The following is a 24,979-nucleotide window of genomic DNA, read 5'->3' as shown; positions in this document are numbered from 1 at the left end:
TGCAGCCCTGTGAGATAAATGCTGTTCACTAAGTGCAAATATCGATAGATGCTATTTAAACTAAGTGTAAATAACAATTAAATGCTATTTACACTTAGTGAAAATAGCATATTTTCTTAGCGACAAATGTTATTTACACTAAGTACAAATAGGGATACAATAGTTAATAGAAATAGTAAAAGTAGCAATGGATTCTACCAACACTATGTAAAAATTGCAGTATTTTCTTTGCAATAATATTAGCTAGATGCTATTTATACTACGTAGTGCAATTAGTGGCAGACATTATCACAGTATTGTAGTACATTATAAAACAGTTAATTATTAATTGTATTAAAATTCTTAAATGGATGCTGCCTAATTGGGACAATAAAGCCCTCCAAACACCCCTAACCGGTAAACATTTATGTAGCACTTTATTTTACACATTTTTTTTATTTTTTAAAAATTAATTTTATTGAAAATAAGTGCCTTTCTGATCTGATATGTGATGTGAAAAGGGGATGTGTACAAGTTCAGTAAAAGGCGGATTCGAACTCGGGTCAATTGCGTCAAAAAGCCACTGTTCCGCGGTTTACCACTTATACCACTGGAGCCATTGTTTAGTAGGCATCTTTTGTAATATTGTCTAGCCTAACCACACATCAGTGGGTGAGGTTAGTACAAATAGCCTCTGCCAACAAGGCGGCTATTTGCACATAGTGTAAATAGACACTTTTTATCATAAATTTCTTCATTGTCACTTTTGACCAACTTAGCGCATCCTTGCGGACAAAAAGTATTAATTTCTGTACAAAAAATCCCAAAATTTTAAATGGTACTGTACTTATGCCTCTGTTTTTGTTTCTCTCTCACTTGTGTTCCAGTATACGCCTCCGTAAGTTTGTACTTACTTCCCCAGAGACCAGCCACTCTTCTGCTGTATGACGATGTAGTGCAATTACTGTTGGGTTCTCCAGGTGAGTTCTTTCTGTTTTTACCCTTAAAGTGACAGTTCCAAAAATGTTTTAAGTTCTGTCAGCATTTGTTCTCATTCATGTCTTTCCAAACCACTATGTCTTTCTTCTGTGGAGCATACAGTAAGATATTGAGAAATATCTCAAGTGTTTTTTTACAATGGAAGCCAATGGGCTCCAATGTTGTTTAACCATAGCCTTAAAGAGCCTCAACTCTTAATCTTTTTATTTATAGTGCTATGAACAGGGGAAAGGGAATTATTAGGGAGAGAAAGGGATCAGGACATCACAGTTTGGGCTATGATACCTATATGAGTGCCACAATTTTTCAGTAGATTTGACTGATGTCTATTTTTAATACGGGTTTACCGAAACTCTGTGGCGGCTCAGTCAGGCTGTGTTCCACATGGTTAGCTTGGAATCTGAGATCCGAAAGCCGCTCCATTTATTCACACACATCCTGTGGTCGTTACATGTGCAGATGTGTGGAACTGCTGAGTTGTCGTTTAATAATCAGGCTATAACACTATAGTCTCGTTTCTCAAGAGCTGCCAATAAGCAGGCGCAATTGAACTGGCCTCCAAGCCATTTTACCACGTTGCACGCTCAATAAATGTCATTAAGATTTACAAACATTATCAAATGACACATTTGCTTTGGAAAGAGGTTGTTTCCTCTGGCAACGTAAGAAAGATTTAGAGAAAGTGCTGCCTGTGTTGCCTGGGTGGCTTGTGTGTTTTGCAGTGCCGGTCAGGTGTTTAATAGAGAGTGTTATGGCTCAAATTACGGTTGTGGGAAAGTGACTTTTAGTTAAATGCTTTCTGGGTGGGAAGTGATTTTACCCAGTGGACTGCTAAGTATGATATAATGTGCATCATGCAAACTTGAATATCAAAGCCATGCATATCCTCACTCTTTTTTTCCTGTGTATGTGTAGGCATCCTGACGCAGCTCTTTCAGCTTGATCCTTATCAGTTTAATGAGCTTGATCTCTGTGCGCATACAGGGATGTAGTTGTGTGTGTGGGTCCCTGATGTGCTCAGTGATTATAGTTACATGCACTCAAATGGTGCAGTGTCCTCCCAATCCCACTTCTGCTGACAAGCCAACAGCTTGCTCTCGTTCCCTCCTCACATTCAGTAAGAGAGGCTCTCGCTGTAGAATACCATCAGTGTCTCCAAGCTGTTCCAGAGATAAATGGGCAACTTGTTGGGCCCAGCACAGGAAAAGGCCTCGCTGACTGATTTAGACATTTTAATAAGGGTGTAAAGTCTTTAAGTAATTGTACATTACTGTACCAAAGTATTAGTTTTTTTTTTTTTACCTGGCTTGATTAATACTGAAACTGGATACTTTGGCAGGAGGCCACAGATGCTTTATTTATTCCTTTAGAACTTTCCGTCGAATTAAAAATGCTTTAACCTAAGTTTTATTTAAGCAGCCGATAAAATAAACAGTATATGTAATGTAATTGGCCACAACTATGGTCCTTTATCCTTGGGAAGTGGCGTCATATCACAGTTGTTGACCTATAGCTGAAGATATAAGAACTTGAATGGAATTTCAACGCTGTCAACAATCAGTCTATAAACAACTATATTTTTTGTATTATTTATATAGTGTTATAGAACATCAACATATTTTGAATTTATTTTAATTTACTTAAGTTAATTTTTTTGTCTAATATTTCAATTACAAGAACTAAATTTGTTTGGTTTGAGGGACTCATATGCAACTATTACAGAATGTTCAAACGCTCACTGATGCTCCAGAAGGAGACACAATGCATTAAGAGCCAGGGGGTGAAAACTTTTTGAATTTGAAAATGTAACTTATTTTGTCTTCTGGGAAACATGTAAGTATCTTCTATAGCTTCTGAAGGGCAGTACTAAATAAAAAATATGAAAGTTTACACCCCCGGCTCTTAATGCACAGTTTTTCCTTCTGGAGCATCACTGAGCGTTTGAACCTTCTGTAATAGTTGCATACGAGTCCCTCAGTTGTCCTCAGTGTGAAAAGATGGATCTGAAAACCATACAGTTATTGTTAGAAGGGGTTCAAATGCACAAAAATGCTGAAAAACCAAAGAATTTGTGGGTCCTGAAGGATTTTTCTGAATAACAGCGGACAGTTTAACTCTTCAGGACAAACAAGGAACAACTATCACTAAAAAAACAGCTGTGGATCATTCAGGTAACAACACATTATTAAGAATCAAGCAGATGTAAACTTTTGAACAGGGTCATTTTTACATTTTGCAGATTCTGCAAGGTGTATGTAAACTTTTGACTTCAACTGTATATCATGGGTAGGAGTCGACTGATTATTGTCCTGGCCGATTATCGGCACAGATATTAAGCATTTTTATGGTTTGGTATCGGTCATATTTAGTTTGTCGATAAAATAATTTAAAGGCATTTAAAGATAGTTTTGTCAGAGCACTTGTTATTTATTATTTATTATTTATTTTTACACCAGGCATATATATCAGTTCGAAATATCAGTTATCGGTCTACTTGATCAGTAATAATCGGTATCAGCATCAGCCCTGAAAAACAGGTCTATTGTAAAAATAGTGAAATAATAAACAATTCTGAACATGTTTTTAAATACTATATCATATTTGGAATATATTTTCTAGAGCAAAAGCTTAAGTATAGAATTGTACAGAAAGTTATGTTGTATTACTATTCTTTTTATATGTAATATACACAAACAACATATGTATATATATAATTATTTTATAGATATAATATAGTTATATAATAAAGTATATAGGTGTGTTTATGCATTCATTTAAGTTAAGTGTTGCACCATCCAGCCTTAGAGAACATGATGCTTACTGAGAGAAGTAGAGGGCGATCAGGACTCACACTAGCTTGTGTTTTTTTCAAGCCTCAAAACCCATTACCATGGCAACTTTGGCAGTGGCAGTAGAATGTGCATTTTGTAACAGGAGGGGTTATTATTAAAGTGTTGCATATCTGTTTCTGTTGCGTGGGAGGAACATGTCATGTAAAACCTGATCTGAGATCTGCTAGTCAATTGATGGGGGTTGGCTGCTGACCACTGTTATAAAGAATTTGTTAATGCCTCCTGTATTGAGAAAACCCATTTATAATGCAACATGTGCCTTAATTGTTTTCTTCAAACATGCACCTTCAGAATATTTGTTTGCAGAGTCGGGTTATGTTTTTGGGAGTGTTTTTATTAAAAGTGAGTCAAGCGAATGTACCAACAAAAGCAGCCTAAACTTTGAGCTGGAGCGTGGGTGGATTTGTGTGTTCACAGCATGCCAGCCTGAAAAGAAGTCACTCAATTGATTTGGGCTTCAGGGCTTGTTTAGAAACATGCAAATATAAATGGTGAAAGTGAATGTTTGAAAATGCGTTGTTGTGTGTCATTGCTGTGTTTGTCTTTACGTACATTTTAATTAGTGTGAATTCAGAATCACACTGGATTCCGCATTAAACTGAATTTCAATTTTTGATACACTTGTCAATATTTATATTGACTACAACCACTTAGCAAAAAATGTATTATGATAGCCCTATCTCTAGTTAAATCTACTGCATAAATCAGTCATCTAACATCCTCTCTCTTCTTTATTTTTTCATTCTCTGGCCAAGAGGGGCATTACGTCTTCCTCTCCCAACAGAGCTCAAGCACATTTGTAACTGAGAACATGTGCAATGAAGAGAGAGATGAGAAATGTCTCCCTTGACTAGAGAGAGAGGCAGGGTGAAAGAGGAGGGAAGTGTTTTTTTCTGAGAATAAACTGGTGAGAATCAAGCGGGAGTGTGAGGTGAATGTAAATCTCCTGAGACCTGCTTGTATGAACAGCTTCCAGGCACAGGGCTTGTTGAGATACTGATAGCTATTGAGTCATTCTTACTGCTGTAAATCAAACCATTGACAAAATAACAGTCTGCAGGTGATCTCCATAGAATTGACATCATTCAGATCATGGTAATTATATGACTTAATGTGTTTTTTTTTCAGTGTGGCTTACACACTCAGAAAGGGAACCACTCCTTTTGATAGACAGCTAATCTTCAGTACCGGATAAATATTACATAAGAAATTGTTTGGATGAACTGACTGCTATAGGGGTGGGAAGTATGACCAGGTTCATGTATCATAGTATATTTTAATACCATTTCATATTGATTACAGTAATAGTATATAACAAAATAAATGTGCAGACAGTTCAGTGAACTATCAACTGTGCGACAAAGGCTATTTTTTAAAGAAAATTCTATTTTTTTAAATACTTTGTAAATTAAATGCACTACTTAACTGGTTAACTTTTCTGAGGTAAACAGTGTTGCCAGATTGAGCGAACAAAAAACAAACAAAACCCAAGTGTGCATGTAACCCATTAGGAAGGAAAGGATACACCTGTGCATCTTCATGACACCTCAGGAAGCTTCCTCACTTCTTGTTCCTCACCTCCTCATGGTCCAATTAAAGAATTGAGATGCTAAGTTCGATTGGTTTCTGAGTCACGGGCTGGAGGACAGAGGAGCGAGGAAATGAGAAAGCAGCAATTTCAGTATTGAGAAGCATTCTATCAATATCATAGTGGGTAACAGGCACTCAGCATTAACTCTCATTGTTTTCCTCAGACATTTTGACCCCAAGGTCAGCAATACGAATCTATAGCATTCAAACATCTCTCTGTACAAAAAGGCCCACTGATGCAACTAACATCTATGGCTTTGTCATGGAAATTATGATAAATTGGCTGGTGCCATTTAGGGAAGTGCACTTTAGTGATTTTTCATGAGTGGTATGTCTCTTTTGGTGAGCTGACTCCCTCAGGGGTTTTCATTTTCTCAATCTAGCTCTCTGTCCGACTTTAGAATGATGTGTGTCAGTGAACACTCCCCTTTGAACCAGAAAGGTTCTGGGTTTTTCTTCACTAATATTGGGACTGCTGAAGGGCTTTCACACCGGAGGAACCTTTTTATAGTTCCTAGAACTACTGGTGGAAGTACCTGCTTTTTGGTGTGTTCGCACCACAGGAACTAGGAACGTATTAAGTTCTAGGAACTCCATTTGAGGGATCTGAATATGCTCCTACTTCAGACTAGGGTTTAAACAGTTCTAAAGGAACTATCAGTGACATAAGTGTATGCTGATTGGCCGAAAGCATATGAACCCTTCTGAAAAAAAGCATATGCTGGTTAAGGCATACCTAACTCGCATATGCTGCTTTTTCAACAGGGCAACACTGGCTACTCATCATTTTTAAAATGTAAACATAAGGGGCTTTTACACCGTGTAGTTCTAGAAACTCAGTTCTAAGAAATAGCCAGCAGGGTCGTTTCTAAAGAACCTCTAGAGAATTTCTCCCTCTGGCCATTTATCTTGGTTCCATTCGCACCAGGAGCAGAAAGTCAGAAGCGGCCAACAGTGACATATTTATTAGCGCCATTTATAAATGTCAATAATCTGTGAATGGAGGACACCATGATCTGAGCTGTTTTTGTTATCCTGTTGTGGATTTTGTGATAATCGAGAGGAAATGTAAATGCACATTTTATGTGACTGAAAGAGCATGAAATTCTGACTAAATCTCAATGTTACATATCATTGAGGCTGAGAAAAGAACACAACACTGCAGACAACAGCTAGTTAAATGCCACATTGATCGTCGTTGTCCATGTTCATGGAGTAAATACATTTACATGGCATTTTTAAAAATGACAGGGACTCAGCGTTTTGCATGTGTTTGGTGAATCATTGTACACTTACATCACTGGTAGTTCCTATAGAACTGTTTTAGACCTTACTCTGAAGTAGGAGCTAATTTAGTTCCAAATCCTAGAACTAAAATATGTTCATAGTTCCTTCAGTGCGAACACACCAAAAAGCTTCAACTTCCGCCAATAGTTCTAGGAACTATGAAAAGGTTCCTTCGGTTTAAAAGCCCCTATATTTACTCTACGCACATCAAAAACGTGCCTTGATGATATCTAACACTGCAAGTTGTCATAGAAGATTTTGTCTCTTAGCCCAAATTTCTGCAGTTTCAGTCGTGTAAATTGTGCATTTACATTCCATGTCCATTATTACGCAACCCATGACACACAACAAAAACTGCTCAGATCACTCCATCCCCCATTCATTGGTTGTTGACGTTTGTAAATTCTGCGCAACCAGGAAAATGACCCAAGGGGGAAATTGGTTCTCTAGGAACCACCCTGCTGGCTAGTTCATAGAATTAAGTTCCTAGGGTGTGAAAGCCTGTGTGATAACACTTCCAAGTAGGTCCAGTTGCCCAACTAAAAGAGAATAAAGAAACCCAGAATTTTTGAGAAACACATTGATCAGTGTCTACTTACTTTCACAGTTATCTATAAATTTTAAATGGATATGTTTTTATATGCAGTTATGTTCAAGCTATTCATGGAGCCAACTGACATGTGTGATGTTTATCACTGAGCATCTCTCTGATAGCAGGCGGTCCCATTGGCGAGGCCAACCACATGATTCTGCACATGAAGGGGATTCTCTATGCAATTCAAAATGCCCAAGCTCCTTAGGAGGCTTGCCAATTGGCGAAGCACCAGTCCCAACTAGACTGTTCCGTTCTTTTACTGCATAATCATAGTTTTCAGTGTCAGGTTTACAGGGGATCAACCCATCTGCATCCCAATCCTTGTGCAATCCTAGAGGAATTGCAAGCTTTGTTGGCCAGACGCTGTTTCAGTCTTGTCATCATGTAAGATGCAAATCGCTGCTAGTGCCACGGTATGCAATTAGGCTAAGAGTCAGAAACCTAAAGATATTAGTCAGTGAGTAGGCTATGACATTAGCCTTGCTTTTTATAGCCTAATTGAATCTCACGCTTGTCTTAAATGCTGGCATCTATGTTTGTTTCTATTGCTCAAAAGGAGACTGTTAGGCAAATGCCATCTGGTTTAATTTTAGAGATTCCTGTGGATGGTTTGCACTGCCTTATTGTTTCTCCTCTCATCAAGAGCTGGATATGGTAAATAAATAAATGAATAACTGTGGCCAAAAGAGTTAACAAAAGAAGAAGGAGTGTCCCAGCCTGCCTGTTCTCAATGGTCCCCAAGCACTGCCACGCTATCCTGGATGTCTAGGCTGATCAGTGACCAGCTAACCCAGCACTAATTGGAGCAGACAGCCTACAGTGAGAGATACACGCTTATATTTTTAGGCCTTCTTATTTCCTTATTCCTATTTGCCTCTCGCACACTAAGCGAGCCAAGTGGAGGAGGGGAAGGGATTACTGCAGTGTGGATTCTGAGCTCTGTATTCTTGTAAAATGTTTCATGAAATTTTGAAGAACTCCATAGTTTTTTGGGAAACATTTTCTGTCTTGAGATTTTTAACAATTTCTTAAAATTATTAGCCCTCCCCCACAGATTTCACATAAAGTTACCTTGCAGTTTCCTTCTCTGAGAGGCAAGAGAGGAAAGTAGCTATAACAGAGAAAGACTGAATCAGTATAATGCTCATTATAACAGCAACATTGGTTAAAGGAAGTGGTTGTTGACAAAATCCTATAAAACTGCATTCACGAGTAAAACACATGGAAACAACAAACCCCAGAGCAGCTCATTATTAGGGCTGGGAAGCAATAACTGGTTCTTATTCAGAACAACAATCATACAGGACAGACATTGCAGTCCAATTTGCAAAACAGTCATGACTTTATTCTTTGTCATAAACTGTAAATTCCTTACAATTAATTTATCCGTACTTACTGTACATGTACATTTTTTAACAAAGTCTTTTATAAAACCTTGTTGTCTAGGATCCCGGAGGCAGCCGTGGGTACAGCTTCAGAGGAAAGCCATCCGACCACCACTAAACACCTCCCAAATCACCCTTTCAGCAATGCTCACTTCTTCCCGCAGTCAGTATGAGCTTGGGGGCTTTCCTTACCCCCTTGCCTTGGAGAACAACTCCACGGGTGAGTTTTTCCAAACACCTCTTCAAAGAAATAAGTTTCTGTGGAGTTAACCACGCATTCCTCATTCCATAGAGTACTGCCGTAAACAGAGACTTGCAACAGTGGCCTCATGGAGTTTAATCCATTTTTTGCTATTACTGTCTACTCTGATTCAGGAACCAACATTAGCTGGGTAGAGCTAACAGCTCTAGCTGCAATGTGTGCTCAGCTTACTGGGCCCAACGGCACTGAGGTCCAGGTGTCAGAACCCATCCACATCTCCATCCCACTTCCTTCTGACTCACCTCTCAAGACTGCCACCAGTGTCCCAGTATGGAGGTTTGAGGACAGGACAGGTAAATAGCATTTAACATTTTGTTAACACTAAACAGTATGAAAATAGACAATTTTATCCAAAGTTACTCCTTACAGGGCTCGAGCTAGAAACTTTGTTATAAGGAGGGTGATCACGAATACCCATTATGATGACACCATGTTATATTCATCCTTTTGCTGATCCAGATTTACAACAGCCTAGTACCCAATAGTTCGGGGGTGTCTAATCCTGCTCCTGGAGGGCCACTATTCGGTAGAGCAGGGATAGGCAATGTTGGTCCTGGAGTGCCGCTGTCCTGCAGAGTTTAGCTCCAACCCTGAAAAAAACTCACCTGCCTGTAGCCCTAGTAATTCTGAAGACCTTGATTTAGCTTGTTGGAGCTAAACTCTGCAGGACAGTGACACTCTAGGACTGACGTTGCCTATCCCTGCTGTAGAGATTTTTCCCTTAATTAAACAGCTACTCCAACTAATCAAGGTCTTAGGGAATACTAGAACTTCCAGTCAAATGTGTGTAGGGGCATGTTGGGGCAGCTAAACTTTGTAGGAATTGGACACCCCTGAGATGGTTCATGCAAAACTAAGTCATAAAATGAGGACTCAGAGTAAGATGACACGGGCTTAACTTGACATTTGGTGAAAGTGTACAAGAAACAGAGTGAAATTGTTAAGAGAGGAGGAAAGATACTGTGGAATTTCCAGATCTAGTTCAGAGTCATTCAGGCAGGTTCAGATAAAGTGAGAGCAGGTGAAGTGAGTGTGCAGTACAAATCAAAGAAAGCTGTTAGGTCTTCTCGCATTGGAGAGATAATAGCCTGCCAATTCATAAAGCAGAAATCATCTCCAGACACTGACCCTGTCACGACATAGCTCCCAAAACAGGATGTGATTTAGTACCTGGCAAGCTTTGCAGAATTCCCTAGATACTTCACTGATGCCAGCTTAATAAAGAGAACAGCTCTGGTGGAAAAATCAATATGGCTAAAAGAGGACATCGGCTCACTTTCTGGCTTTACATTCAGGTCTTAGTTTCCTGTAGATTGCTCTTGATAGAGTTGCACGTCATTCCAGGTTATCTTGTACATCTGTGTTACATGTTTTTCAGCTCTTCACCCTAATGTCTGGGCTGCTTATTAGGATCTCTCCTAAAGTGTGGTTAAAGATTCATTTAGCCTCTCTTAGCTCCACAGAGAAATCTCAAATGATTTTAAACTAAGCAGATTAGTCTATGGCAGTCTAATCCCAACTTCCCCCTTTACCCACCCACTGCTATAGGCAAATTAATGATTGGTCAGGAAATGTAACCAGACTCCCTGGTTTGCTACAGTAATGCCCATCAAAGGGTATTTTATTAAACAGTATCCCATTTATGAAACTTTTGAATTTATATATTTGTCTATAAATATGCTTTTTGTTTGTTTTGATTGCCACAACATCCTGGTCCCTTTCATTCAATCGTACGTTGTCACGTATGATTCTATGTATGTTATTTTTGGCTTGTTTTCCTGACCTTTTTGATTTAAATAAAGGTATAGTAATCAAAGATGACCCACAATGCATTTAAGGAATTTCTAATCCATGATACCCAAAGGACTGTGGTAGCTATCAGTAAGACAGTCAGTTGGCCTGGAAAGCCTTCTCTGACACCTTTGACCCTTGCCCTGTTTTCAAGCTAACTGACAGATAAGTCTGTTGAAAGAATGTTTTGTTGTTGGAGTATCGCCGCCTACAGGACTTAAAACTATTGATACAGATTTAGTATTATTATAATGCAATAATAAAGTAATTAGGTCAATAATTAGGTCATCACTTTCATCCTAATTATTATATATAATATTTCTGATTTCTACAAACAAAAAACAACTCTGAAACATCATTAAGTCATATACAAATTGCACAAGCCTTTAGTCCTATTTTAAACTAAGAGACAGGCATGCATTAGATTCGTTTTGACATGATTTATAACATGAGCAATAGGGTAGGCAAAAGTTTGTTTTAGAGATAAAGAAATAAAGATTTTAGAGCTTAGTACATGGATCTGCTCTAACAGTGCCTACGACTTACCAGGATGGCAGAAGTCTATCTAGATAGAGAATGCATAATAGCTTTAGAGCAGTGTTTTTCAACCACTGTGCCGCGGAACACTAGTGTGCCGTGAGAGATCTTCAGGTGTGCCGTGGGAAATTATTCAATTTCTGAAAAGTAATAAGTTATTGTCTGCGAATTATATGCCATTGTCGAGTGTCTGCGCTGTCTAGTGACACCGGCAGAGTAATCATGTCAAGTTAGGTCCAGGTTTCACACTGAGTAAGTAGAAATATGAAAGATCAAAAAAGACTGTTTTCATTGTGTTTATTTGATTCCAATTCAAGACACTTTGATAAGAATGAATGTATATTGTTAATTGCACTTTTTATTTGAAAGAAGAAGAAATATGAAAGATCATAAAATACTTTTTTCTTTGTGTTTATTTGATTCCTGTTCAAGACACTTCGATAAGAATGGCTTTATATTGTTAATATAGGCTAGGTTTCGATTGTTGGTGTGCCTTGTGATTTTTTTTCAATTAAAAATGTACCTTGGCTCAAAAAAGGTTGAAAAACACTGCTTTAGAGAACGAAAACCCTGAATATTCAGTGTGCGTGGGTGGTCAGAGAGAACTGTGTTTCAGAGAATAGTAAGTTCTGGAGAACAGGGGCCTGTATTCCTGAGCAGTGGGCAGCTGTGAACTCTCAGTAAGTGTGTTTTTGACCATGTGATAGACGCATGCGGCCGAAAACTACAAAAGTCTGTATTGTCTCTGACTTTGCTCTGTAGACTATAGAAATGTGGATGTTGAGAATGCGGCTGCAACCAAGAGCCCTGAGTCACTCTGTAAGTCTCATTTACTAACACAGCATAAATTTGTATGATGTCACTGACTGCTCAGTCCCAGCCGTCTGTTTTATCTAAAATGGGTGGGGCCTGAATACCCCAGTGTGTTCAGATTATGAAAACATTCATTGTGTAGCTGAAATTTGCCATGTTTGCTTTGGAGACAGATCACAAAATAGCCCATACTGAGCGAGGGGATGCTTATACGCACGGTTCTTGGAGGGGCCTACTGTACTGGGAAAGCCCCCTGCGTTGGAACGCAGGTCTCCCTGCTGAGCTGAACATATAGCACCTTCTAGTGTGCATAATTACACATTGCATGCAGCTGCCTGGGTCAGTCTTGTGCAGTTTTCTGCCTTAGGTAGCTGGTACTTAGGATTCTGCTTTGGAGCTGAACGTGCACAAAGCTGTGAGATATGAAATTATAAATATCAGTATTTAATTGGGAATAAGAAAAGCATCAGATTCCAATAAAAATAGTTAAATGTTATTGCTGATAGTGTAGTATTTATTTATAGTAACAGCTTCATTTTGTATGCTCCAGTTGTGAAGTCCAGCGCAGAGAGCATTTCATCTTTAGTAGAGGGAGACATTTGAAATCGTATTTGTCAGGGTTCACCCTGTCAGAACATATTAACTCTCTGTGCTCTTTTGTTTGGCCCTAGGGCTTGTTGCAAAATTTGTGCCCCTCACTGCCCTGCTGCCGTGCAACATATTCCATTATCTGTGTGATTTTGAATATTGAATGGTAACCTAGGCTGATCCCAGACCTAAAATTACTTTTTAATGAAGAAAAGCTATTGAATATGTAATTTGGCACAGTTGGGGTCTAATCTGTCCTTGGCGCACTGCCCATTCGCATTTAATTGAGCTTTTCCTGTAAGCTGAAGCAAAATTGTATTGCATTTATCACTGTTTGCTCATTTTGTAATGCAGTCCTGGTTTGCTGCAGGTCTATGGGTCAGAAGTGGTGCTGGATATATTAAAAAAGAGGGCACTCAGATGACATGGAGTTTTGTGGCCCCAAATTTAGGATACTGGCTTGCAGCATTTCCCTCAACCTCAGGTGAGACCGGCAGCAGTTATATGGTATATTATACTGTATGATAAATAACAGCCAATAACATAACAAAATAACATTTTCCTTCATCGGTAACCGTTAAATTACACAGAATGGCTTCAAAGTTTCAATTAATTTTTTAAAATGTTGTTCAATATTTGTATTCATCATATTGTGGCATTATTTTCTTAATTCCTGGGTTAGTTGGTTTACATTTTTATGCTTAAGAAATTGGTAAATAAAACAAAAATACTTATTTTTGTGTTAAAGGAACAGGTCTGAACACCTCTGGTCTAAGGGACATCACTACCTATCACACCATTTTCCTGCTAGCGATTCTGGGTGCCATGGCCCTGCTAGTGCTTATTCTGCTGTGTTTGCTACTGTACTACTGCAGGTATTGTTGTTCTGTGTGTCTGTTTGTTGTCAGCCTGATTAAGTGATTAATAGCTAGTCCTTGCAGGCTTGGCCTTAGCAAGTTGTAAAACCCATATCATAGCAAGACTTTGGATAGGCATATACAAAAGTCCTCCCATGAGCAAATCTTGCCAGATCACTTCCATGAGCAAATTGTGCAAGGCTTTAAGGGGCTTTCACACTGGAAGTTTATTTTGATACAGGGCACTGTTCACATGAAAAATGGTAATATGAAAGCTATCATGTAGACCGGGGCATTAGCGTGTTTAGGCACCAAGCAACCCATGCAATTTTTACTGAGGGGGACCATGGAAAACCCGAAACATGGAATATATTTCTATCGTGTGGAATGGTCACAGAAAAGCGGAATGTGGAATCGATTTCTACCGAGTGGAAATGATCGCAATTTCTAACGATTAAACCCTGGTACAAGATGTCCACTGACATCTAAACTTTAGACATGCCTCTAGACCCGGGAGCGCACCGGGGTACTGAACCCAAGTTCGGTTGCAATGGAACTTGTGCGGTTCATAATTCGGACTTGGGTGCATGGATAATTAGGAAGTAAAGTAACATGCGTTTTGGCCGATGACGACGTCATTAGTTCAGTAAAACACATGATTTACCTTGGATACGAGCAAGCGAATCAGTGTAATCGCATATAGTGAGTGCACTCAGAGCAGCAAATGAATGGCTCGCAATCAGCCATCTCCTCAAAACAGTCCGTTTGCAAGCCTTCACGCGACGCACATACAGTAAGCGCAAGTGTCATTCACTTTCCCACCATATAATAACACAAAATTGATTAAAAACACATTTTCGCCCACTTTCTGTTTTCTGTCATCTGCCATGCAATGTTGTAAGATAAATGCAAACGCACCAGGGCTTTAAGGAATCAGGTCAGTATGAAACCAGACCTACATTGCGGGACGCACTGGGAACTGGGAATCACACTAAAGCTCGGACCATAGCAAATGTGCCCAGTGTAAAAACCCTCATTTCTAACGGCGGAATGGATCACTGAAACCTGAAATGTGGAATCAATTTCTATCGGTGGAATCGATCACAGAAACCCAGAACATAAAATCAATTTCTACCAGGTGTAATCGATCACAATTTGTAATGAATGGCTAGCAATCAGCTGTCTTCAAAACAGTCCGTAAGCCTTGGTGCAATGCACATACAGTAAACTGAAGTGTCATTCACTTTGCCACCCTATAATAACACTAAATCGATTATAAAAAACACAATATATTCACCTGTGTTCTGTTTTATATCATGCGCCATGCACATTTGCGATGACGTAAGATGAATGCAAACATGCCAGAGTTCAAAAGAATTAAGTGAGTGTGAAACCAGGGTGCCAGGAACAATCACACTCAGGCTCAGACCACAGCTAATGTACCCAGTGTAAAAGCCCCCTAAACTACATTTGTATTTGTCATTATTTTGAACTGTAGTATGTAGTTCTCTTAACAAAAGTAACAAATATTTTCTGTATATGTATATATGTATATTTGGTATAACATCTAATAGATATTATTACAACTTTTTCAGGAGGCGATGTCTAAAACCTCGACAGCATCGCCGTAAAATGTACCTCTCTTCCACTCTGGAGAGTTCAAAGAGAGACCAGGGTACATCCACTTCCCACATAAATCTCATAAGCGGTGGACACATGGAGACAGCGTCCTCGGCCGCTGACCATGATGGCATCAAATCTGACCTTTCCTCCAATCGTGATCTCCACAGCTCTCGAGAGGACTTCTTCAGACATGGCCCCACCCAGAGACAGTTAAACTCCAGGATAAATGCTGACTCAAAGCGAGGGGAGAGCTTCCCATTGAAGGCCACTCGCTCTTCAAACACAGGAACTCGAGACCCACTCCTTCAGGATGACTGTAGCAAAGGCTACAGCTCTGCTGAGGACTCTGACGAGCGCAGATATCATCACCATAATGCTAAAGACAACCAGGGCTATTCATCAGACCCACCGTCTCCACCTCCACTTTTGCCACCATTTACTGGCCACTATCAGGATCACAGTCGGGACAGCAAGCCCCCAGAGTATTATGCATCGGCAGGGGATCACCTCAGTCGACCCAGTTCCATCAACACCCAGCCTGGCCAGCTGATCTTCTGCCACTCCATGGAGCAGATGAAGGAGAGCATGTACCACAGCATGGTCCCCACGTTGGTCATCCCTGCACATTATATGCATCTGTCTTCTGACCTGTCAGCTGTGGAGCAAGCAATGGAAAGGCAGCAACAGCTGCAGCATGATATGGAGGGCATCCAGGTTACCATGACGCTCCCACGGCAGCAGAGTCAACACCAAAAGCAACAACAGCAGCAGCAGGCCAAGCAAGAAAAGGAAGAGGAATCGTCTAGCCAGCAAGCAGATGGACCTTCAGATGAGAACTGGGGATCAGAACAATCCAATGCCCCTGTCCGTATTCCTGTCCTTTTCAATGACTCCACCATTGCACAAATGAATGGAGAGCTGCAAGCGATGACGGAGAAAAAGCTCCTGGAGCTTGGGGTAAAGCCTCACCCTCGTGCCTGGTTCGTTTCCCTTGACGGACGTTCAAATTCTCTTGTTAGACACTCCTACATTGAGCTGGGCAATGAAGCCTTGCGTGCACCCGTGGGCCCCAGCAGTCTAGCCCAGGACCACCGTACCGAAGCACTCCCCGTGAGTTCAGGGAAATCTACTCACCGAAAAGTAAAAGAGGAGGGCAAGGCGAAGGAGGGAGGTGAAAGAAAAGCTCATGGAAAGATTTATTCCAAGCTTCCTGTTATTGAAACGCCAGACTCAAGCAGCGAGAGCCATTCAGCCATGTACTCACCTGAGGAGAACTCTACAGCACCACTGCTTGACGAGACCTCTGAATCCAGAGGAGGGACATTCCCTCGTAAAGGCCGCAGTCGGGACAACAGCACCCGTAGTAGTGCCAGCGCGGTCCACAGAGACTCTGTCACCAGTCCTGATGATGACAATGAAGCTGACGACAAAGATGAAGATGGAGAGAATAAGAAGAGCCCTTGGCAAAAGCGTGAAGAGAGGCCTCTCATGGTCTTCAACGTCAAGTAACTCGCATGCTGTCCAGGACTGGTTATGGCACCATCTTGGCTATACCTTTCGCTCGTATAGATGCTTACTAGTGATAAGGATGCAGAGCTGGAAAAGAGTCAGATGAAAAGCACAATAAGAGACATGGCACTTACCTGAGTGATAGGCATCTATTCCAAACATCAAGACTAGGTACCAAGAATTAGCGCTGAATGCCGCTTGTAAAGAAGCATCTAAAGTTTTCACACCCTTTTAGATGTCCTCAGATGGTTTAAACATCTGATGTAGTTCTGGCAGCAGTTCATTAGGCCAGAGGGAGTCGTAACTTTGAATCTGCACTCCTCTCAAGAAATTGTATCGCTTTCTTTAAGTGACACCCATTTTTTAAAAATGATCATGAGCCATTTTAAACTTTAGACTGTGGGAAGCAATCCATAAGCCTTAAAGAGTTTTTTCCTTTTCAAAAGAAATATAAATAAAAATTAATTTGATATAGGTGAAAAAGAGGGCTGTTGGATTGAAAGATTTTATCAATCTAGAATGACTTTTATTGTAGTGTTTTACTCAAAAGTTTCATTTGTTTATATTACTATGTAGAGCTGAACCGTCGAGATGTGTGGAATTTTTATGTTTCACAAACAGGAGTGAAATGTTTGCTGAATAAATTTGTGTGTTTACTCCAATGTGACTTATCAAATCCTAGTGGTTGACACATAATGACACTGTATTTTGTATTGTTGGTAAAAGTTCCCCTTTTGTACTTATCTAAAACCAGTGTTGCCGTTTATATATATATATATATATATATATATATATATATATATATGTATGTATGTTTGGGTTAGGAAAGCTGCTTTTAGATATATAAAAGGTTAAATGCTTATATACTGTACAGAACACATTTTGTACTTTGAAAAGGCCTTCCCTGCTGGGTCAATGCAGCAATAGGAAGCGACTTACATTGCGTTTAGGACTTACATTGGACACCTGTGAAAATGTTTTCGCACTAATCTTTGCTGCAGTGCATTGGAACTTTTGCCATAAATCAGAACCACTGCAACTCTACTCTGTTAACTGTGGACGTACAATTTTGAAACGTTTTCTTTTATGGACTTTTTGTGTGTGACTGAAGATACAGATTGTGCTTGAAATGGATGTGCATGGATGAATTTATACAAAAAATATTGTACCAAGTATTTTTTTTAAAAAACAAGTATTGCTTGATTAAGCACTCTTACTAAACTCTGTGAACCACTTATTTGTAAATAACACCTTAGTAAATTTACACTCTCACTTCAGTCTTATGTATTTTATTTCCGTCTGATTACTAACCATCATCAGCCTCTGGTTATCAGCCAAATTGTTCATATCACATTGTGAATTTCATTGTAATGCTGTGTGACGGTACTGAAAAGATGGAGGAAGCAATTGCAGGTGAAACAGGATTTATTAGAATGAAACAGAAGTGAAACACAGTCAATGATGGTGGTGTAGTTCTCCCGGCTGGGTGAGGCAGGGGCAGATGGCAGACAGTGAAGTGGCGTGAGTCCCGTGGTGGATAATCCCTGGTGAAACAACGAAGACACGACGAAATCCAACAAGGCAGAGCTCCACTCAGACGACCAGCAAACACGAAGACAAACCCAACACTGTGACATCCAGATGAACTATCGGACGAGGGAGAGAGAGAGAGATGAGTATATATGGGCTGAAGGTAATGGGAAACACCTGTGCCGGACTGATTAGCAGCTCAGCTGAGCGAGCACACACAATCACATGACAAACCAACAGATCACGAGACGAGAGAACACGGCAGATCCATGAACCGTGACAGTACCCCCTCCCCTAGGAACGTCCCATGACGTTCCCAGAACCCCTTACCTGTTGATTGTAATCATCAATAAGGGAGTGATCCAGGATGTCCCTGGCAGGCACCCAACTTCTCTCCTCCGGACCGTAACCTTCCCAGTCCACCAAGTACTGGTATCCGCGTCCCCTCCGCCTAGAGTCCAGAATACGATTAACCGAATAGGTGGTTTCCCCGTCTACGAGTCGCGGCGGTGGGGGAACCGGGGTAGGCGGATTAATACGTGCAAAAATCACGGGTTTAATTTTGGAAACATGAAAGACGGGATGAATCCTCCTGTATACTGGAGGGAGTTTGAGGCGGACTGCCACCGGACTAATGATCTTGGTGACAGGAAATGGGCCAATGAATTTAGGAGCAAGCTTATTCGAAACGGACCGGAGTGGAATGTTTTTAGTAGAAAGCCACACTTTAGAACCGACGACGTATACGGGAGGCCTCGACCGGTGGCGATCGGCTTTGGCCTTGGTGCGCGCTCCCACCTGGAGTAGAGTCTCACGGGCTCTAGTCCAAGTGCGATGACACCTCTGGACAAAGGCGTGGGCAGAGGGGACCGCGACTTCGGATTCCAGACTAGGAAAAATTGGTGGCTGGTACCCTAAACTACATTCAAATGGTGATAGGCCCGTGGATGATACTGGCAATGAATTGTGGGCATACTCCACCATTGAGAGTTGTTGGCTCCAGGAGGAAGGATTTCTGTTGACCATACATCGCAACATTCTTTCCAGATCCTGATTGGCTCTCTCAGTTTGACCGTTGGTCTGAGGGTGGAATCCTGAAGAGAGACTAACAGTTGCCCCCAACAATTTACAGAATTCTTGCCAAAATTTGGACACAAATTGGGGTCCCCTGTCGGAGACCACGTCCGTCGGGAGGCCATGTAACCGAAAGACGTGGTCAACTACAGTCACCGCTGTCTCCTTGGCTGAGGGTAATTTGGGCAAGGGAATGAAATGGGCCGCCTTCGAGAATCGGTCCACCACGGTCAAAACTACCGTGTTGCCCTGGGAGGGCGGGAGGGCGGTGACAAAATCTAAAGCGATATGGGACCAGGGTCTCGAAGGGACCGGCAGCGGTTGAAGGAGCCCATCAGGGGGTCTGTTAGATGACTTACCAATGGCACAAACTGAGCAAGCCAAGACAAAACTGCGAACATCACGAGCCATGAGAGGCCACCAAAATCGTTGCTTGACCATATGTAAGGTTCGATTAACCCCTGGGTGACAAACCACATTGGAACAATGACCCCACTGAATAACCTCGGACCGTAATTCCTCTGGCACAAATAAACGGTTCGGTGGGCACGCGACCGGGGGCGTTACCCCTTCTAAGGCTGATTTAACCTTCGTTTCGACCTCCCAAGTGAGAGTTGAGACGATAAGCGTCTCAGGAAAAATACTCTCGGGAGTAGACGGGCGATCGGAGTGGTCAAAAATTCGCGATAAAGAATCGGGTTTGACATTTTTTGAACCCGGGCGGTACGAAAGAGTAAAGTTAAAACGTCCGAAAAACAATGCCCACCGAGCCTGCCTAGAGTTCAATCTTTTAGCCGTTCTGATATACTCGAGGTTTTTATGATCGGTCCATACTATGAAAGGTACCCCCGACCCCTCTAACCAATGACGCCATTCTTCCAATGCCAATTTGACCGCCAACAACTCTCGATTACCAATATCATAATTTGACTCAGCAGGTGACAGACGATGGGAGTAAAACGCGCAGGGATGCATCTTGTCGTCCGTGGCCGAACGCTGGGACAGGACTGCACCTACCCCCACCTCTGACGCATCGACCTCCACCACGAACTGACGAGATGGATCAGGGGTTACAAGAATAGGAGCCGAAACGAAGCGGCTCTTCAGTTTGGCAAATGCAGCTTCCGCTGCATCTGACCACCTGAACGTAGTTCTGGGGGAGGTCAAGGCGGTCAGAGGCGAGGCTAGCTGGCTGAAGTTGCGAACAAAACGCCGGTAGAAATTGGCAAAGCCCAGAAACCTCTGCAGGGCCTTGCGGGAATCTGGGGTTGGCCAATCCACCACAGCTTTAACTTTCTCTGGATCCACACGAACTCCCTCGGGCGACAAGATGTACCCTAGAAAAGGAACAGACTGTGCATGAAAAACGCATTTCTCCTCCTTGACAAAAAGCCCATTCTCTAGCAGCCTCTGAAGCACTCGCCTAACGTGCTGCACATGTTCCTGGAGAGATGAAGAAAAAATCAATATGTCGTCCAGGTAGACATATATGAACTGGTCGACCATGTCTCGCAGCACGTCATTGACGAGTGCCTGAAAGACCCCTGGGGAGTTGGACAAGCCGAAGGGCATGACCAAGTATTCAAAGTGCCCCCTGGGGGTATTAAAAGCGGTCTTCCATTCATCTCCCCTCCTGATGCGAACCAAATGATATGCGTTTCTTAAGTCCAATTTAGTGAAGACTGACGCTCCCTGCAACCTCTCGAAAGCTGAAGATATCAACGGTAAAGGATAGGTATTCTTTACCGTGATATTATTCAGCCCTCGGTAATCAATGCAAGGTCGCAGAGATCCGTCTTTCTTCCCCACAAAAAAGAACCCCGCCCCCGCTGGAGAAGAGGAGGGTCGAATGAACCCGGCTGCTAGAGAATCAGAAATGTATTTCTCCATAGCCTCTCGCTCAGGAATGGAAAGCGAATATAATTTGCCCTTAGGCGGAGACGTACCTGGCAGTAACTCTATTGCACAGTCATAGGGACGGTGAGGAGGAAGAGAAGCAGCCCGAGACTTACTGAACACTTCCTTCAGGTCGAGGTACTCTACGGGCACGTTACACAGATCCACCGCCTTCTCCTGCAACATAGGGGTAGACACAGAGGGACAGGCAGACACAAGACATGACTCATGACATTTAGTGCTCCACTCGGACACAGACTTGAGCCGCCAATCAATCCGGGGGTTATGCTTGACTAGCCAGGGGTGGCCCAGAACGACAGGTGCATGGGGAGAGTCCAATATGAGAAATGAAATACTCTCACTGTGGTTTCCAGACACAGTGAGAGTGATGGGTTCTGTAGAGTGAGTAATCCTGGGTAAAGTCTGTCCATTGAGTGCGGAAACGGCGATGGTGTTAGTGAGGAGGGAGAGAGGAACATGATTATCAAGAGCAAAACTGTAGTCCATAAAATTACCTTCAGCCCCGGAGTCCAGAAGTGCAGTGACGTGATGATCAAAAGTCTGCCATCTTAACCTTCCCGGGAGGAGCATGGAGGTCGAGGTGGATGAGGTCTTCTCAGCGGAGATCCCACCCGACAGTAGCCTCAGATTTACTGCCGGGCTGGCCCTTTTACCGGACAAGAGAAAGCGAAATGTCCCCCAGCTCCACAATAAAGGCAGAGACCTTGGGATCTCCGCCTCTCCTTCTCCTCCCGAGAGAGCCGAGCTCGACCCACCTGCATGGGCTCGTGTTCGTCGTAGGGGCTGACCGCGTCGCGGCCGCTGGCTCGTGATGGTGTTCCCTCCCCAGGGGGAAGCCGAGCGGATAATCCACGCCGCTCGGCTCGGGAGAGACGAGAGTCTACCCGCAAGGCAAGATCGATCAATCCGTTGAGGTTGGCGGGTAGATCCAGGGCGTAGATCTCCTTTTGGACGCGGTCAGCCAGCCCATGCAGGAACCTATCCCACTGCGCCTCCTCGTTCCACTGGCACTCTGCCGCCAGGGTGCGAAATTCAATCGAGTAGTCGGAGACAGACCTCTCCCCCTGTCTGAGGTCCATCAAAGTCCGCGCGGCCTCCCTTCCTGAGACCGCGCGGTCGAACACCCTCTTCATCTCGGCGGAGAGTGCAGAAAACGAGGCACAGCAGGGATCTTGATTTTCCCACACCGCCGTACCCCAAAGTGCCGCCCTCCCCGTCAACAGGGTGAGCACGAATGCTACCTTGCTTTCCTCACTAAGAAAAGTTCGCGGTTGTAATGCGAAATGCATAGAGCATTTAGTGAGGAAAGCACGGCAGAAATTCGGCTCACCGTTGTAGACCTCAGGCGGGGGAAGGCGGGGCTCGAATGGCAGAGCCGCAGCAGATGGTCCGGTCGATGCGAGAGGGGCGGGCGGCGTGGGTGGCGTGACTGGCGCAGCGGGAAGTTGCAGCTGTTGCATGCGCTGGGTTAGCTCGGACACCTGCCCCACAAGAGCACGAATGGCGGATCCAACACCGCTTGTGCTCTGCTCCTGTTTCTCCAGCCGGGAGAGACAATCCTGCACGTAATCCTCGAGAGTTGGCTGTGGCGTGCCTGCTGCTTCCATCGTTGGTCCGATAGTTCTGTGACGGTACTGAAAAGATGGAGGAAGCAATTGCAGGTGAAACAGGATTTATTAGAATGAAACAGAAGTGAAACACAGTCAATGATGGTGGTGTAGTTCTCCCGGCTGGGTGAGGCAGGGGCAGATGGCAGACAGTGAAGTGGCGTGAGTCCCGTGGTGGATAATCCCTGGTGAAACAACGAAGACACGACGAAATCCAACAAGGCAGAGCTCCACTCAGACGACCAGCAAACACGAAGACAAACCCAACACTGTGACATCCAGATGAACTATCGGACGAGGGAGAGAGAGAGAGATGAGTATATATGGGCTGAAGGTAATGGGAAACACCTGTGCCGGACTGATTAGCAGCTCAGCTGAGCGAGCACACACAATCACATGACAAACCAACAGATCACGAGACGAGAGAACACGGCAGATCCATGAACCGTGACATGCTGACTATAAGCCTTGCCCTTATAACATGTGATGCATAAGCAAATTTCTATTGATTTCTATTATTTCTTAAACTCAAAAAGAACCTACCATGTACCAACAGTAGTCTCTCACCATTCCTCTTCAAATGCACTGCTGAATTTTCTGCTGAAGTGTCCTCAACTTATATATATGTATAATTTTCTTCAGTGATGTTTCATTACAGAAATTATGAAGAATTCATTAAATAAAGTTGAGTTCAAAAGTTTACATACACCTTGCAGAAAACTTAAATGTTATGAGAGCGATCATAAGATCGAATAAGATATTTTACATAAAAGATGTTTACATATAGCCCACAAGAGAAAATAATATAAAAATGACCCTGTTCAAAAGTTTACATATGCGTGATTCTTAATAATGATGATCCACAGCTGTGTTTTTTCATGATAGTTTTTCATGAATCGCTTGTTGCCCTCTGTTCTTCAGAAAAATCCTTCAGGTCCCACAAATTTGTTGGTTTTTCAGCATTTTTGTGTATTTAAACCCTTTCCAACAATGACTGTATGATTTTGAGATCCATCTTTTCACACTGTGGACAACTGAGGGACTCATATGCAGCTATTACAGAAGGTTCAAACACTCACTGGTGCTCCAGAACGAAAAACGATGCATTAAGAGCCAGGGGTGTCAACTTTTGAACAGAGCGAAGATGTGTACATTTTTCTTATTTCGCCTAAATATCATTTTTTTTTATTTTTTATTTAGTACTACCCTTCAGAAGCTACAGAAGATACTTACATGTTTCCCAGAAAACAAAATAAGTTAAATTTACCCTGATCTTTACATTCAGAAAGTTTTCACCCCCCGGCGTTTGAACCTTTTTTTGATAGTTGCATGAGTCCTTCAGTTGTCCTCAGTGAAAAGATGGATCTCAAAATCACACAGTCATTGTTGGAAAAGGTTCCAAAGATCCAAAGAATTTGTGGGACCTAAAGGAATTTTTCTGAAGAATAGCGGGCAGTTTAACTGTTCAGGACAAACAAGGGACTCATGAACAACTATCATTAAACAACAACAACAAAACAGCTGTAGGTCATTCAAGTAACAACACAGTATTAAGAATCAAGTGTATGTGAACTTTTGAACTATTATTTTCTCTTGTGGACTATATGTAAACATCTTTCATGTGAAATGTCTTATACAAGTCAGTACTAAATAAAAAAATAACATGCATTTTGTATTATCCCTCTTATTTTGGTAAAATAGTTCTGCAAGGTGTATGTAAACGTTTGACCTCAACTGTATTATATTACATTATAATGGTTTATTATAAATTAAAAATAACTTATTTAGATTTGTCCATCACCACATGTAAAGTTAAAATTTTGACATAGGCTAACTGCCTTTGGAAAGTATATTTGGAACAGTTTGCGGTGCATCCCTGTCCTTATTTTTGGCTTTACTTAGCACAAACTAAATAAATATTTTCATGTAATATTGTGTCTACACATGACTAAGCATTTGTCCTCTGGGTGTGGGCTATGGGCAGTCACTAGGTGGCACAAGGTTACAAGGATTTGTCATTTTACAATTCGATGTAATAGCCCTTGATGGCTTCCCATAATTGTTTGAATATTGCTGTATACACTATTAACGTTTTCTAAAATAATCTACACCTATTTCAAATGTATTTCTGCCACACACACACACACACACACACACACACACACACACACACACACTACCTAC

At 42.0% G+C, this 24,979-nt stretch overlaps 1 protein-coding gene across 1 annotated transcript in view; it reads left to right on the top strand.

Moving 5' to 3' along the window:
* Positions 1–17,939, top strand: part of fam171a2a (family with sequence similarity 171 member A2a) — a 47,680-nt gene extending 29,741 nt beyond the window's left edge. Inside the window, exons 3-8 of the mRNA XM_073842173.1 lie at positions 867–959; positions 8,749–8,907; positions 9,063–9,242; positions 13,049–13,162; positions 13,427–13,553; positions 15,131–17,939. Of these exons, the coding sequence (XP_073698274.1) occupies positions 867–959; positions 8,749–8,907; positions 9,063–9,242; positions 13,049–13,162; positions 13,427–13,553; positions 15,131–16,667 (2,210 nt within the window). The 3' untranslated portion in view covers positions 16,668–17,939. The remainder of the gene's footprint in view (positions 1–866; positions 960–8,748; positions 8,908–9,062; positions 9,243–13,048; positions 13,163–13,426; positions 13,554–15,130) is intronic.
* The last annotated feature ends 7,040 nt before the right edge of the window (positions 17,940–24,979 follow it).

Source organism: Garra rufa, chromosome 1, assembly GCF_049309525.1.
Source record: "Garra rufa chromosome 1, GarRuf1.0, whole genome shotgun sequence".
NCBI lineage: Eukaryota > Metazoa > Chordata > Actinopteri > Cypriniformes > Cyprinidae > Garra > Garra rufa.
This window is presented reverse-complemented; position numbering and strand designations above follow the sequence as displayed.